This window comes from Montipora foliosa, chromosome 9, assembly GCF_036669935.1.
Source record: "Montipora foliosa isolate CH-2021 chromosome 9, ASM3666993v2, whole genome shotgun sequence".
In the NCBI taxonomy this organism is placed as follows: domain Eukaryota; kingdom Metazoa; phylum Cnidaria; class Anthozoa; order Scleractinia; family Acroporidae; genus Montipora; species Montipora foliosa.
In genome coordinates this window covers 38,626,450-38,641,838 of record NC_090877.1, presented here as the reverse complement: position 1 = coordinate 38,641,838, position 15,389 = coordinate 38,626,450, and the positions used below count along the sequence as shown (strand labels likewise).

At 38.8% G+C, this 15,389-nt stretch overlaps 1 protein-coding gene across 1 annotated transcript; it reads left to right on the top strand.

The window, feature by feature from the left end:
- The first annotated feature begins 989 nt into the window (after positions 1-989).
- On the top strand, positions 990-15,132 carry LOC137969480 (cyclic GMP-AMP synthase-like receptor 1). The gene is made up of 4 exons (XM_068815733.1): positions 990-1,725; positions 5,535-5,685; positions 13,833-13,987; positions 14,327-15,132. Exons 1-4 carry the CDS (start codon positions 1,428-1,430, stop codon positions 14,842-14,844), a joined length of 1,122 nt encoding a protein of 373 aa, XP_068671834.1. The 5' UTR covers positions 990-1,427; the 3' UTR covers positions 14,845-15,132.
- The last annotated feature ends 257 nt before the right edge of the window (positions 15,133-15,389 follow it).

Below are 15,389 nucleotides of genomic sequence, written 5' to 3'. Positions count from 1 at the left end.
AGGTCGACTGCTTGCTTTAGTTGGGCTTGGTTGGTTTAGTACACTGGTTTGATTCGCGGCACACCTCGAATACTGATAATGGAGCAATAATTGATCTATTTGCACGCAAAGGTAAACGGGTTTGGCTAAAAGCAGGCCCGCAGCCCAGCGGCCCGCGTCCCACGGCCCGCCACGGCCCAGCGGCCCGCCACGGCCCAGCGGCCCGAAGGCCCAGCGGCCCGCGGCCCGGCGGCCCGTGGAGGGAGGGAGGAAAACCGGAGTAAACGGAGAAAAACCCTCGGAGTCAGATTGAGATCGACTAAAACTCAGCCCACATACGACCCGAGGCCAGAGATGAACCTGGGTCACAGAGGTGGGAGGCACGGTTGATGACCACTAAACCACCCTGACTCCCCTAGAATCCTTGTTTCTGTTTGTTGTCGTAAACAGACGAAAACAACAGAGAATGACAACATTTTTCACTTAGCAACATGCAACGAAAGAAAGGATCGAAAAGGATTGAAATGATTATTAAAATGGTAAACGAATTCAAACTCACCGTCTTTCATTTGCGCGCCCAAACCCGATGTAAATCTGAGCATGCGCGTGGATTTACCGCTGACATAAAGACATAATTACTCAGTGAGAGACGATTCCATTCCATTAGATTTAATAGGTTTTCACTCTTTGCTTTGGCTCCAAACCAGAGTTATTAAGTCTGCCCAAACTAATCAACGAACCAATCCAAACAAGCATGAACGATCATACGGTGCTCTGTGAAACCCCTCGCGTCTCGCGGCAGTCGTGGCCGAAATCGATTGCTCATGCTCAGATTTTCAACCAATCAAGAACTTTCTCCAAACGGATTATCCCAGAGTCTCTCGTAACCCGACCCGCTGGTCAAGGGGAACGAAGACTCTGGGAACGAGATTGCTCTCGAGCCCACGGAAAATTCTAGCCGTCATCCAGCTCTTCTCTTGACTGAGAGACGAGAATGGCCGTCATCATGGATTCACGAGTGAGTCTCGTATATTCGCCGGAGTTTCTCTTTGTCCACCATGGCCCTCCCCAGTCCCAGTGGACACAATTTTGATTTCACAAGATGCTAGCGCATGCGCTTCTCGTGACAGTTTCCCTTTAAACTCCCCAATGTCACTTTCTTCGGTGTGTTTTAGACAGTTTCATGAAGGTAAAGGAGGCAAACTTGAGACTGCTCGCAATCTATTTCACAAAAGGCTTTTCGGCACTTTCGAGAAACGGGCCTCAGGTCCCAGTCGGGATACAGCACCAAAAAAAACAAAACATCCGGAAGAAACTGCGGACTTCTTGGAAAACTACCGGATGTACCAGCCAAGACTAAGACAATAGGAAAAAGTTGCTTGTGTAAGCATTTATATTTTTTTGGTTCTGTTGAATACCGAATTGAGTTGAAGGCAAATAATTTAATAATGTCGAATGCCGTTCTAAATCGCTTTACGAAAAGAAAGGTTGAGTTAAGGAAGAGCCTTAAAACAGAGGCTTTGCAGTATTGGAAGCCAAAAGTGGAGAGTGTTGTTGAGAACGTAAAAGGGAGGGATCCCCGTTTCTCCAAAATACAAATTGTTTACAAAGGAAGCTATTACGAACGGTCCAAAGTGGGTGAACCCGATGAGTTCGATTTGATGCTGGTCGTGGAAAACTTGGAATTAGACGATGACCCGTACGGCGATGATGAAGATGACGGAATGAGTGACCCACCTAAGGTTGGTAGACACAGGCTTCGAATCAACTTGGACGCTAACTTAGACACTGTGGAAGAACGATCACAGAGTAATGGTTGGTAGACAGAGACTTTACCGCTAATTATGAGTTCAACCAATTTACTCTGTGATCGTTCTTCCACGGTGTTGTATTTTTTAGATATCCTGGCGGGTTTTTCGTAGAACGTTTCATACTGTATAAAATTAAAGAGGGGTGCTTCGGTAGCATTCCCGATTTTTCCTTTCTTTGTCCGTGCATTCAGATATTCTTTCCCACGGACTGAACATTTTCCGGACAGTCTACGGGCAAATGTATTGAAGAATTCGACAATGGTCAAGAGGTTTTTTTTATTTTTTTGGTAAAGCTACTCCCTATTTTTTACAGGTAGTGGGTAACGAGGAACGAGTTAGAGGGAACGGGTTGGAGGCACTGGGTACAGGTTCAACAGGATCCCTATCAATGAAATTAGTAGTTACTGTTGGAAAACGCACAAAGCCTGACAGGAATAAAGGACGTCACTAGAGAAATTTAATTATCTTTGCACCAACCAAGCTTTCTTAGTTTTAGTCTGCGATGAGATGTCTGCAAGAAGCAGACACCTCATGGGCGTAGCCAGGGGGGTCCTGGGGTGCCCGTGACCCCCCCCCCCTTTTTTGACAACAAGATAATACAAACTGTATCTGTGAGACTGGAACAAAGTAATTTATGTCACCTGCTTACTTCATGTACTATCGATCTGAGACGTCTGTGGACAAGGGCTTTTTTTCAGCCCACTTCACGGACCATTGATTTCACTTTGCGGTCAAAAAATTCTGATCACGAGATAATATTTTTTGTGGCTCTGCAGTTTCAAAAATACCGATCTCGTGGCGCTATTTTCTGTTGCTCTCCCCAAAGAGAAAAGCATGAAACAATGTTGACGGCGAGTAAAACTGGCCGAAACTATTATGGGTAACCCAGGAAAAGCCTTGTCTGAGGAAAAAAGAAGCAGGTGGAAACTTTTCTTCAGGTTTTTTTCTTTTCTTGGCCGTGGAAAGTACGAAGAAATAAATGTTATCATGTGATCAGATTCTTTTAACTGCAGACTGAAATCTGAAATGCAGCTATTTTGTAGGCTTGTTTCCCCCTCCTCGCAATCACTGCTCATCCGAAAAATTGTCAATTTCACCAAAAACACCGTGGATGACCGGTAAATATACCCTGGGTGTGAGAGAATGTGACCCCCCCTTTGAAAAATCCTAGCTACGCCCCTGCTCCTTGGATGCTTTCATTTATTCAGAAGTTACAAACTTGTTTGTTAAAAAGAAATGTTTGCAATGGGGGATAATAGCTGAAGGGTACAATAGCTGCAACAACCCAAACCTTTACAAAATGCTAACCTTAGGCCAGTAAACACTATGGCCTTTTAATAGATAATGTTTAGGTTAGCATTTTTGGTAAAGGTTTTGGGTTGTGTGGTAAAGTGAAGGAAAGCGTGATACTTAGTTAACGTGACCTGTCGAACTATAAGTACAGTACCGCTCAGATATACGTTAACCAAAAAACGTGCATAATAAGCATATAAATATACGCGTATGTGCGTATAAGTATACGCGTATGTGCGTATACTTATACGCGTATGTGCGTATAAGTATACGCGTATGTGCGTATAAGTATACGGATATGTGCGCATAAAAATGCGTATATAAGCACATACGCATATACGCGTCTGTTCATTAGTATGTATGAGCTGGCTTATTGTCTTTCTATTGTTAGCAGGTTATTGTTCTAAAGAATAGCTTGACAGCACTAAGCTTGTAAAGATTCGCTTTGCAGATGAAACCTTGAAATAATTATTTGGTTAAAAAAAAAACGATCTGTGTCAAGTATAACCGGAGATATAATTATTTCGACAAGGTCTTTGGAATGCTTTAGACAATAAACATCTCGCAATTAAGCGACTTGCCGACGCGACTGACGACACACGGAACTTTTCCTAGCTTGAGGTAAAAAATAACTAAGCGTGAGCAGCGCGCCATAGAAACTTTGATAAACAATTATTTGGTTAAATAAAAAGCATTTTACTCTTTGAATAAACGATCTGCGTCAAATATAACCAGAGATATAACTTTTTCAACAAGGTCTTTTGAACACTTTATACAAACATCTCGCAAGCGACTTGCCGACGCGACTGCCGAAACACAGAACTTTTCCTTGAAGCGGTGCACCATTGAAACTTTGATAAACAATTTTTTCGTCAAGCAGCATAATTTACCGTTTGAATGAATGATCTGGGTCAGATATAACCAGAGATATAATTTTTTTGACGAGATCGATCTTAAGCTAAGAACGCTAAATTCAGACAATAAACATTTTGATGCGACGTGCGTGTTTGTAACATGATCTCCATTAGCTTTATTAGACTCTCAATGAAACACAAAAAAAATTTTTCATCGTGAATAACAAAGACACATCAGACGTGCATGTTTATGCGTTTATACGCTTATAAATATACGCGTATGTGCGTATAACTGTATGCGTATGTGCGTATAACTATACGCATATGTACGTATAATCATATGTGTATATGCATATAAAACGCGTCTGCGCAGTTAACATATATCTGAGCGGTACTGTAGATTAGTTACTCACCTGATATGAATCGGAAGTGCATTTGTACATGTATGCATGTTGCTTAATCAAACGTGCAATTACGGATTTACGTACTGGTATGTATCAAATTATGAAAGTAAGGTGTTATGGTCACGTACAAATTAGGATGTTTACTTAGGACGGAAACATCGTATACTCCCTCATATATTTAATCAGGTTTAGCTAGCTACCATTATGTATATAAAGCAGAATTATGTAATCAAGTCTTGAGTGTGTTCTAGTCTATTGGACTGTGTGTGAGCCGGTAACCCCCGAAAACCAACCAAGTCTAACTACAGCAAGCAGCGTTGACGCTTATCCTAATTTGTCATGTCATTACCAACACTAAACAACACCTATTGTACCCCCACTCCTGGAATAATCATGCCAGATGGAAGGAATAGTGTGTCAAGTACGAAAGATCAAAGAGAAAACATCACTAAAACAAGAGAAATACAATGACTTACGTAGAGGAAGTAAGAACTTCATATATAAGAACTATATAATAACTCACTCCGACAGATTGGCTTGACTTCCTGGGAGGATATCAAGTAAATCTAGAGAAAGACCTTACTGAACTAAGAACAAAAAAACAACGTCTTATAATCTAATCAAAAAAATGTCAAAAATGGATTGTGTCACAGAACAACGAGTTAAAAAATTCTGTGCGGATATAAGAATTAAGAACACCTAGCTACTCCAGTATGTCCAATATGAATGTATTACAGCAAAGCCTAGCTGGTAATACCTGCTTTGCTGTAAATAACTCTACAAAGGAATAAATCAAGATTCCATAAAAATAATGAGCTTTATGTAATATGAAAATGTCAAGACTGTGTATTTGCACTGGGGCACGAATTGTGGACACTGTACAGAAATTGAATCAACTCATATCAAATCATAGGTCCAGGTTTTTGAGGAGAAGGGAAAACCAGACTACGCAGGGAAAAAACTTCTCGGAGCAGAGTAGAGAACCAACAAACTCAACCCGCATGTGACGCCCAAGTCTGGGATTCAATCATCAACCCGAGTCACATTGGTGGGAGACAAGTGCTCTCACCACTGCGCCACCCTGCTCCCTAAAAATACAAAACACTATTGTCATGGGTAATTTTTGCCTAGCATAAAATTTACAACTATATATCCTCAATTAATGTTAAAAGTCCTTACCTTTGGTTTTCCAGGATTTACAAGAGTAATGATTGACATGGGAGAAGAACAAATTTGGAGGCAAGACAACTGTGTAGATGCTCGAGGGATATTGAGTGCCTCACGTGTGAAATCGGTTTTCGCAAGGCATGTGAGAGATGCTATTGCATACCTGGAATATGGAGGGTAAGTTTCTCAGAAAGTAAGCTAGGTGTAAGCACACAAATGTGGGGTATAAGTCAAGCATGATAGAGATCAAACCTTGAACCATACATTTAGACATTGTCAGCCTATACATGAAACGAGCGGTACCGAACGGTTAGTGCGAAGTCTTGTACGTACGAGCACAAACAAGAAGAAAACAAGAAGTGGTTTCACTTTGACCATTTTCTAATCTTAAAAGCAAAGGAAAATAAAAGCGACAAATTAAGGCACAGAAGTAAACCAAAGGCTCAAATAGTAATTTAATTGCCATAAATGTGCTTGTTGTTGAAAGGTGGGCAGGTAGATTCCCTCGACATAAAATAGAAGCAACAAAATAGACCAAAACTTCCCTTTCATACGTACAGTAGCGAGCAAAGCGACATCAAAATGGCGGACTGATCCGCTAAGAACGAGACACGCGATTTACCCTTCTCTCGCCGTTGACGATTTCGGAGATCGACCATATATCATCTTTAGGGGCCGGAGTAAATAAGCGACATTTCCCATTGTGTTCTCAAAAGACCAGCAGACTCACCTACCCCTAGATGAAATATTCCGAGATACTTACCCACCACTACGCGTGGTCTAACAAAGAATTTGAAGAATTTTCAACCTATTTTACGTCAAGTAAAGCATCATATTGTGTCCTACCCTTTGGAATAATGACATCTGACACTGGAATTTTAATCAGGAAATATTATGTTGCTTACTTGAAGTATCATGCCCCATTCTAAACCTAATAGTTCTCCGTCCTTCGGACTTCGCACTAAAAACCAAATCATCAAAAGAGGTAAAAGGGAAAAACCAAGATTCCATAGGTTGGTGCAACGTAATAAGAAGAAAATTTTCCCAGGGGTATGACTATGCAGAAAAGTTTCGATTTTAGTTTGGTTTATTGTAATGTGAAATGAAAGTAGGGGGTAACCATGCATTTTTTGGAGATAATTATATGTTTGTTTTTTGCTCAAACAAAGAAATGCAAGTTTTTTCACAGTTTTTATCAGCTCAAACGTTACCCTGGCTGCCAGAGGTTTTTCTGTCTCAGAGCGATGGAATACTGGCGAGGAAAAACCTCTGGTACAGGCCCTTGAGTTCTTTGAGAAGGCCGGTCCAATGGGATGTCGTTTCATATTTCCAGAGTCAGATTTTGACCCAGCAATTCGATCATTTGGTTCCAGGAACTTGTCAGTTCTAAGGAGTACTCTGATTGGTTTAGGAACAGAAAGTAGTTCAGACAGGTTTTCAATTGCTGTCAACCTAATTTCTCCTGCCCACTGTGGCCATAATCGAAACGCTGCAAAGTTCCAGATATCGAGGTTTTGAAGGCACAAAAAGTTCAGTGGGTTCTAAAATGTTTTTGTCTTTTGTATATGTCCACCAAAATTCAACTTTGGAATTGACATCCAAAATTCAAATTTGAGTTTTTATTTTCGTATTTGACATCAAAGTTTTATATGGAACATTGACTTTTTGAATTTGATATCAAAGTAAATAAGACAATTGTACTGTGGGAACCAAAGATGCTGATTGGTAGGGGTTATGTCACTTATCAATTTACTGAGTTTTTTCAATGTCAATCAAGCGGGGCATGGAAGTGAGGTTCTCAACGGCCTGTACCAGAGGTAGTTCTCGCCACTTTGCAACTCGCTATTCCGTCAATCTAAGAGAGAAAAAACCTCTCAGACTGGCTACTCTGCGAGCAGTCCTTCCTAGATAAGCCAGGAAGAGGAAAGAAGGCTCTGCCAGCCGGCTTGACTTTTCGTGTTGAGCATGCTTTAAAAATTCAAACATATTTGGGAGTCAGTCACATGTGACTAGTAATCGCAAAACCACAAAACCAAAACAAAACAAACAGTTGGGATATTTTCCAACAACTCTGGCAAACACATGACAACCAACAAATCATTTCCTTGGAAACTTAAGACAATTCAAGTTTTTAAATTGCATTGCAATTTTTACTGAAAAAAATGAATACAGGTTTCTCAATTCTGGCAAACTAGTTTCTGTAACCGACATGCGGAGGAAATACCCATGGGAATTTAGACAGTTAAAAATTTGTCAGGCTGTTGGAAATTAAAAAAAATATTGATGACGCGTGGCGATTGATCATGCGCACAAATAAAAACAAAACAGGTTTGACATTAGTCGAAACTGGACTGATGATCGACTCATCCATTTCTTTGTATGAGTGGCAATCAAAGAAAGTCGAGCCGGCTGTCAGAGTCTTCTTTCCTGTTCCCGACTTATCTAGGAAGATCAAAAGAGACTCTGCTTGCAGGGTAACCTCTGGCATCCAGGGTACTAAAATGGTTACTTGCAGTAAAACAACAGGAACATCAAACATCTTTAAAATAAATAGCAAATTGCAACCGCAGATATTTCAACCCCTTTTGAAGGAAAACAGGGTATATTTGTTAACGCCGAAGGTGCTCACAGAAGCGCTTAAGGAGTGAGCCTGTAGGGGGCTCCAAGGGCAGATCTAGGGGAGGTGCTCAGGGTGCACGTGCACCCCCCTCGGTTACCAAAAAAAAAAACGTTTTAGTCAAAAAATTCTAAAATTTACAAACGAAATAAAAAACCTAAATAACAGACAGCGGTCCGTTGTGTCTTAAAACCGCTAGTTTTCAGAGTTTTGGTGGAATAAAATGTTGCCAGAAGTGAATGCTTGCCAATTAGTTAGATCTTTTGCACCACCAGTTTGCTTTTGTAGCAGTGGTCAGCGTAAACCACCAATTAACACAGCCTCATTGTCATTCCATTTTCCACCGTTTGACCTTTCCATCGATCGCCAAGCTAGCTGAAGAAAATCATAATAATGCAAAGTTCTATAGCAGAATTTTTTCAAAAAAAGCGGTAAGTCATGTTAATAAAATAAATAAGATGTAAAACTGAGCTAATTTGCTTATTGTTTGCCGTAAAATTGAGTCGATCTTGTCAAAAACAAGATGGAACTTAGAGACAATACAAATGTGCTTTTTCGTTTTTAGTGTGATTGACTCAGACAGCAATTCTAAATGTGAAGAAAAAGAACAGCAACCTAACCCTCGTAAAAGCATGTATTATACATTGTCTAACACATAAAGATTGGGCCTCCTGTGCATTTCCTTGTGACATGTACACCCCCCTAGCCAAAATCCGAGATCCACCCTTGGGCTCTGGGGTTATCCCCCCCAAGGAAATTTGTCCATTTTTGTTTCTTTCAAGTGGCATTTCCTGCATTTAACATCAATTTGTCATATTCTAAAAGGTCTTTTAAAGACCTTTTAGAATACGACAAATTGATGTCAATAATTCTTACCAATGCTTGTCTGCCATTTTTAGAGCTGCTAAATGGAGTAAGACTGCTGGCCTCATGAGTCTGCGCAACACGGGGTGTTCGATGGAGAGATTGGGCGAGACATATTAGAGGATAAGAAAGTGTAATACGTAATGTTTTATACTCAGATCACAAAAAAATACTTAAGATAAGCAATTTTTCCTTGTTTTCAGAATCTCATCATGATGATAAATTGGGAGAATCTGATAAAAATCGGTAGAGTGGGAGGCAATATTACACCTAAAATCGGGAGACTCCTGATCAAATCTGGAGGGTTAGAATGTCTGGTTTTTATCACAAAAACGTGATGACAAAGCCATTTTTGAGCCTGACAGGCCTCCTCTGTAGTTGCTAAAAAGCGCCCTGTATAAATTTTTCACGGCCCCAAAAATTAATCCCGACTTCAATGGGCCTAAAAAGTCCATTATAATTATAATAAAAATTGGGGTCACCACATGATCTTAAAAGTTAATTTCTGCCTTTTTCAGTGTTTTGTCAATTGATTTTAGCTATTTTGTCACTCCCCTCCCCGGTGAATGAAAATAATTGCACCTGTTTTTGTGGTGCACTCTGGGATATTCACAATGGCGACATGCAAGTACACAAAGAAGAGCGTTTTGCCCTAAGTCTTTTTAAGTGGATATTATTTCCTTGATTCTTGGAAAGACTGGATCTTTTTCTCGGAAAGTGGCTCTTAAGTGACCATGCAGAGTAACATTGCAAGGATATTTGGAGTGAGAAATGTGAGCGATTTTTGTTTTCCACTGTAATCCAACCCATTACGCACTGAAGTCATGATCACCTAGCTACTTGCATTGTCAATCAATCTTGTTGTGAGCTTATACTTGCCTTTTAAAGGCCTTTTGAGGCCCATTGAAATTCGTTAACTAATCTTCGTTTGGTACTTATGTCTGTTATTGGATGTTCCTCTATCTTTTTTCTAATTTTTGTTGGTCTTGGTGGCAGCCAATTGTACAAAAACAAAATTAATGGTTGCCTCAAGCTTCATGGTATGGACTGAAAGTATGATCCCAGACCCTTTGTGTGGTTGTCTTTGAAGAATTTATTACTGGGTTACCATATGGCAATCCAGTAAGAAAATGAGTGGAATTTCTCTGTTTTTTTTTTCTGGGGGGTCAAGAAAATGGAAAAGTTGCACAATAGGTCTTTCCTGTCACTCCCCTGCTAAGTATGCATTATTGTCTTTGTGTGAAGAGTCTTCTGCATGTAATTTGGTTGCTTTCAGGGGGTACAGTAGTAGAAATGCGTAGATTTTATCTGGTGGAGACAGTAGGATATTTAATTTTCTGCAATGGTGTTGAAATCATTGTAATGCAAATAGCATTTTAGTGGATCTTTAAACAAAATATACCCTTATGGAGCTCAAGAATGGAATGTCAATTGGATAAACAAGACAGACGGTGAAAAATAAATATCTGGAATCTTAAAAGCAATGAGTAATGGTCTTCGACAACAATTGCATCTTTCGCCGTCGGATATCAAAGTGAACTTTAATAGTTATTACTGTTTCTAATATTTTACTAAGGGTGGTGTTATGTTAACAACACTGAAACCCAGTGGCGAATTCTGCATGTACATGTATGCACCGTCTAACAAAAATTGAAGGAATCTAATGCCTTGAATGCATAATTTCTGTGTTTACTGAAGTTGCATCTCAGTTGTCTGGCTGTTTATATTTAAGCTTATTTTAATTGTACTCAACTTTGCAGTCTTCAGGTAAAAAAAATATGTGGAACTGTGACAGTGGAGAATAATACTTGAAAGAAACCTTGTTGTCTATTTTGTGCTTCGTTATTCATGCAAAATGTTCTTGAGGAAAGGGTTTGATCCTGAACTGTGAGACTGAAATTTATTTAATTGCATATTATGGTTTCAGTGACACGGATTGTGTTTCTTGTTTGCATGTATGCACCCATGCAACTGAAACAAGAAGGGTCTTTTTTTGCCTCTAATAGCAAATATTTTGTTTGTGTAATTAAATTTTACACTGGAAAAGGTTTTTGTGAGATTTTTCGTCCAAATGAATGCATGCCCAAAAATAAAGCTTAAATTTTAACGATCTTTCAGTGAATTGTTTTTTTGGTAATTTAATATTCTCTGTCAAAAATATGCATAAAGAAGCTTGAAATAAACATGACAACACACACAAGAAATTTAACTGTAGTGTTATGTACAACACTGAAATCACATGGCAAATTCTCTCAGTCTGGTAGCTTTTTTGGGTTGGATATCAGAGAAGGAAGCGAACACCTTGAGTGGATGTGACCTGCATTTATAATTTTATTTATTTGTACTCAACTCTGCCATCTCCAGGTTAAAAAAGCAATTTGAAATTTGACTATAATTCTTGTTGGTCAAGAATTGCTTGTCGAAGAAAGCTTGAATGTTGTTCATTTTTTGCTTCATGATTGAATTCATGATTCAGTGAATGGTTTGATCAACAGTGTTCAGATAAGAGTCGGGCCTCGGGTCAATAACCCGACAAAGAAGGCTAATTCCCAGCTCAACAGATGAAATATAAATATTCAGTTAAATATTACACCAAAATTAAAAAACCAAAGACGAAAGTTTCTTGGCTAAAAGTATGTTGTTTAACTCTTAAAGCGATGAACAATTAACATTCTTCCCTGTAGTTTATTCAATGTAAACAAGAATCTTGACACAAGGTGATCACGTGCACCTTAGTGATTGCCTAGCATGTGATCAATTTTGTCCTTTGGACAGCATTATGACCTTTAGACAGAGACTGTGGAAATTTTAGTGTTTTTATGGTCGATTGTCATAATTGCTGAGAATTCGAAATTCATAGTTTTAAAACTATGTTGTATTTTCTTCATCTAGGTCTTTTGGCTTGCCTTTTACTGTTAACTCCCAGGTTTTGCTATATGCGGTGTGCAAAAATAAAGCCAAAAAAAAAATTTGATCTGGCATCAGATTAGACTGAAAAGAAGATGAATTATGAAGCAGAAACAACATGTTCAGTTCTTCCTTAGTGTGTGGAATAAACATTTAATGCTTAGTGCACCTGCAAGACATGCATGACATGCGGGAAAAAACAACCGTCAGAGCAATTTGCAGTTGGTTTTTTGCAGACTATTTAACTTAAAGAAGAAACGAGTGAGTTTTCCTCAAGAGCGTGTTTTGTTATCTTTGAACTGAATTTATTACCAAAGCTTAAAAAAGTAAAAGACCTCAAAACGGGACAGGACATTATACAAAACTAGTAATTAGCTATCACTAAGTGCCAATATTGAAACAGTCAATATAATACATAGTTTGCAGATTTATATCAGAGTTCCAAAATACCCAACAGTAGTTGTAATTAGTTATTTTTATTCGAAAGTACTGCAACTCAACTTATCTACCAGTGGTTACTGTAACAATAATACAATAATAGAAATTGCATACTTTGGGTTTCCAACAAAAATGTAGATGTTAACGTGTTTTGCAATAATATGGAAAGTACTGCTGTAATTTTTGAATGGCAGTAATTTTAACAGGAATATACAATAATTAAGTTGAATAAAATCAGTGCCATGTAAAAAATCGCTAAAGCATTTTGAGACGTTTCTGTGTGAAACATGTAATAGGGAATCAAACTCTCTCGCACATGAAAGTTGTTTCACTTGTAGAATTTTTATTTTGCAAGATACAGCTGCCATAAGTCAAATTGATGGTTGAATTGTGTACTTTGCAGACAACATATTTCCTTTGAAAATTAAATTAAATTGTTCACTACTCAGTGGTTACAAAACGAACAACAACCTGCTTTACTCCCGGGCTGAAATCTGAAATTGACAACATCGGCCAATAAGAACTCGTATGCTGATTTACTAATTTGAGCTCGTTCACTCAACAATTTATAGAACACGATGGTTCGAAAATAAATATTAAAGAACACTCAAAGCAAGTGTACACAACACAATGGTCAGGGAAATGGGAAAAATGTGTTTTCACTCACCTCCGAACACAAGATCATCAATAGTCGCGTGCGTCATGCAAGTTTGTCTATGATGACCAAAACACGCGCTTTCATAATGTCCCCTACTAAAATCTCCAGGGAACCTTACATTACACTACGTAGCCTTATATTACACTTTTCGCGGCACGACCGAGAATTTTTCTGCCTGCTGCATTACTTTGCACGGTGTTAAGCTGGCCGCCTAGCAAGCCTCACGTCTTCACCCAGCTTGCTCGTTGGCAATAATTCAACGTGTGAGCCAAAGGGCCACTGCTGGCACGACGCCTGGGTGACCCTCAAATGGTCCAAATGACCAATGCTGCAGTTCAATACCACCTAACTCAGTGCCTTCTGTTTTTGTGAAACACGTACCACAGGCCTCAAAGTTTACGCTCATGAAGCGTCTAGTTACATTTGATTTTTCTTAATTTCTCTGATAAATAGCCCTGTTTCATTGTAGGGGTTCCATTGAAAATTATAATTCTTCTGCACCGTCCACTTTCTCGCTCGGATCAATCATTGTTACTAGCTTTTCCAAAAATGTCATAACGTGACAACTGTACCATTATGATTTCTTTTCTTTGGTCTTTTAACAAGGAGACATATTATATTTTGCACTGCAACCGAATTAATCTTCCGAGGCACTTTGATGAAAAAAATTGGAAAAACTTGAAAAATATAAAATCTGCGTAATGCACAGAAGAAATGCACAAGAATAGTAGGTGGCACCGTCCTTAAATAGATTTCTCACAAGGAATGGCTCAGAATTGAGGAGTAGAAAATCAAAACTGCTATAAATGCTGTGTAATGTAAGCTCCCTCTTTCTTCAAGGTTTGTTCAAATGACGTCACCACATGGTCCAGCCGTAACCCTAATAATAACCAACAGTATGAATGGGAGAGTGTATTCCATTGACTTGACACTTGCCATTAAAGACAAGTCGTGGCCAGAAGATGCTGACGAGTGGAAAGAAAGGTCACGCAGAGGTAACCCAAAATACAATGATTTTGTTGTATACAAGCAAAAGATTGATGAAACTTGATAATTTGACATCTTTTCTTTTTTGGAATTGAGGAGATGTTATCCTTGTGTTTCTGAATAAATCATTTCCTTTTAGATTACTGGTACACCCTTTCATCTCAATGATACACCCAACTTACTGTATTAAATTTTAAAGCAAAAGGGCTCTGTACTTGTTTTGTTGAACAATGGAACCCAGTATTAATTTCCCAGCAACATACTCACAGTTACAAAAACAAAACACCCTGCGCAAGTTCTGCAAGGTAGAATTGAATTTAATGTGAATTGTCAATGTTGCATTAAAGGTTGGCCAAACCAGAACCTTGTACAGGAGATCTGGCATGATGGCTGTCATCTTGTTGCAAAGCAACCAAAAGGAAGCAATGTTCCTGAACGTGAAAAGGGTTTTCTTTGGACGTACTCCTTCTCAAAAGCTGAAAAGAAGCTGTTTCTGAAAGGAGGCCATGGCGAAGAAAGCTCTTGCAGAAAACAGGTATTACGGATCCTCAAAGCTCTGAGAGAGGAACTTGAGCTGCATCCGTTGAAGTCTTATCACCTCAAAACCATGTTGCTTTATGAGTGTGAGGCAAAGCCCTCTCCTAGCAACTGGACCTTTGATCGCTTAGGGGATCGTTTCATGGGCCTTCTGCAAAGGCTTGAAGATTGCTTAAGGCAGAAAAATTGTCCTCATTATTTCATGAGGGAGTTTAATTTGTTTGAAACATTCCCTGGGCAAAGGTGTACTGAGCTGCTTACAAGGATTCAAGGGATTAAACAGAATCCAGAGAGAGTTTTAAACAATATCATTGAACAGAGCTTTTAATTAGGTAAAGTACAAAAACTGTGGATTTGTAAGTTTGAATAATGACTAAAATCAACACTTTCATTTTTCACTGCGGTCAGTCACCATAGCAGAACAGCTAGGTGATTGATGGGTCATTCATGGAGAGCGATTTGTTGATTCTGAGGCTTCAGCAAATTATAATAATATAAATTTATTATTGTATCATTTAAAAATAAGAGAAAATGTTTATGGCTTTTAGGTTTACAAAGTACTGTATCTTAAAGTAGGTGACCACAAATTTTATTAAAACTGAATGGTGGGAAAGCTGATGTTGTGTTGAAATTCAATGGCAGTCCTACCGTTCTAATCATGTAGTTGACAGTCAAACACATAATCCTTATCTGACAGTAGGTTTACCTTTTTCAATTTGCAAAACCTGTGCCTTAATGACAATAATAATAATTACCTATTATTATTTAATAATGGCTATAACTGGGCAAACTCTGCCTGGTTAAACTTTCAAGCCCCTAATATCGAAATAATATACACTCTCTCTTTATTATTATTATTATTATTATTATTAT

Bases quoted from the DNA above. Each gene is read 5' to 3' on its own strand.
- LOC137969480 (XM_068815733.1), top strand. From the start codon at position 1,428: ATGTCGAATGCCGTTCTAAATCGCTTTACGAAAAGAAAGGTTGAGTTA. The intron at 5,686-13,832 runs GTAAGTTTCTCA...TCTTTCTTCAAG, and splicing joins GCATACCTGGAATATGGAGG to GTTTGTTCAAATGACGTCAC. The intron at 13,988-14,326 runs GTAACCCAAAAT...GTTGCATTAAAG, and splicing joins GAAAGAAAGGTCACGCAGAG to GTTGGCCAAACCAGAACCTT.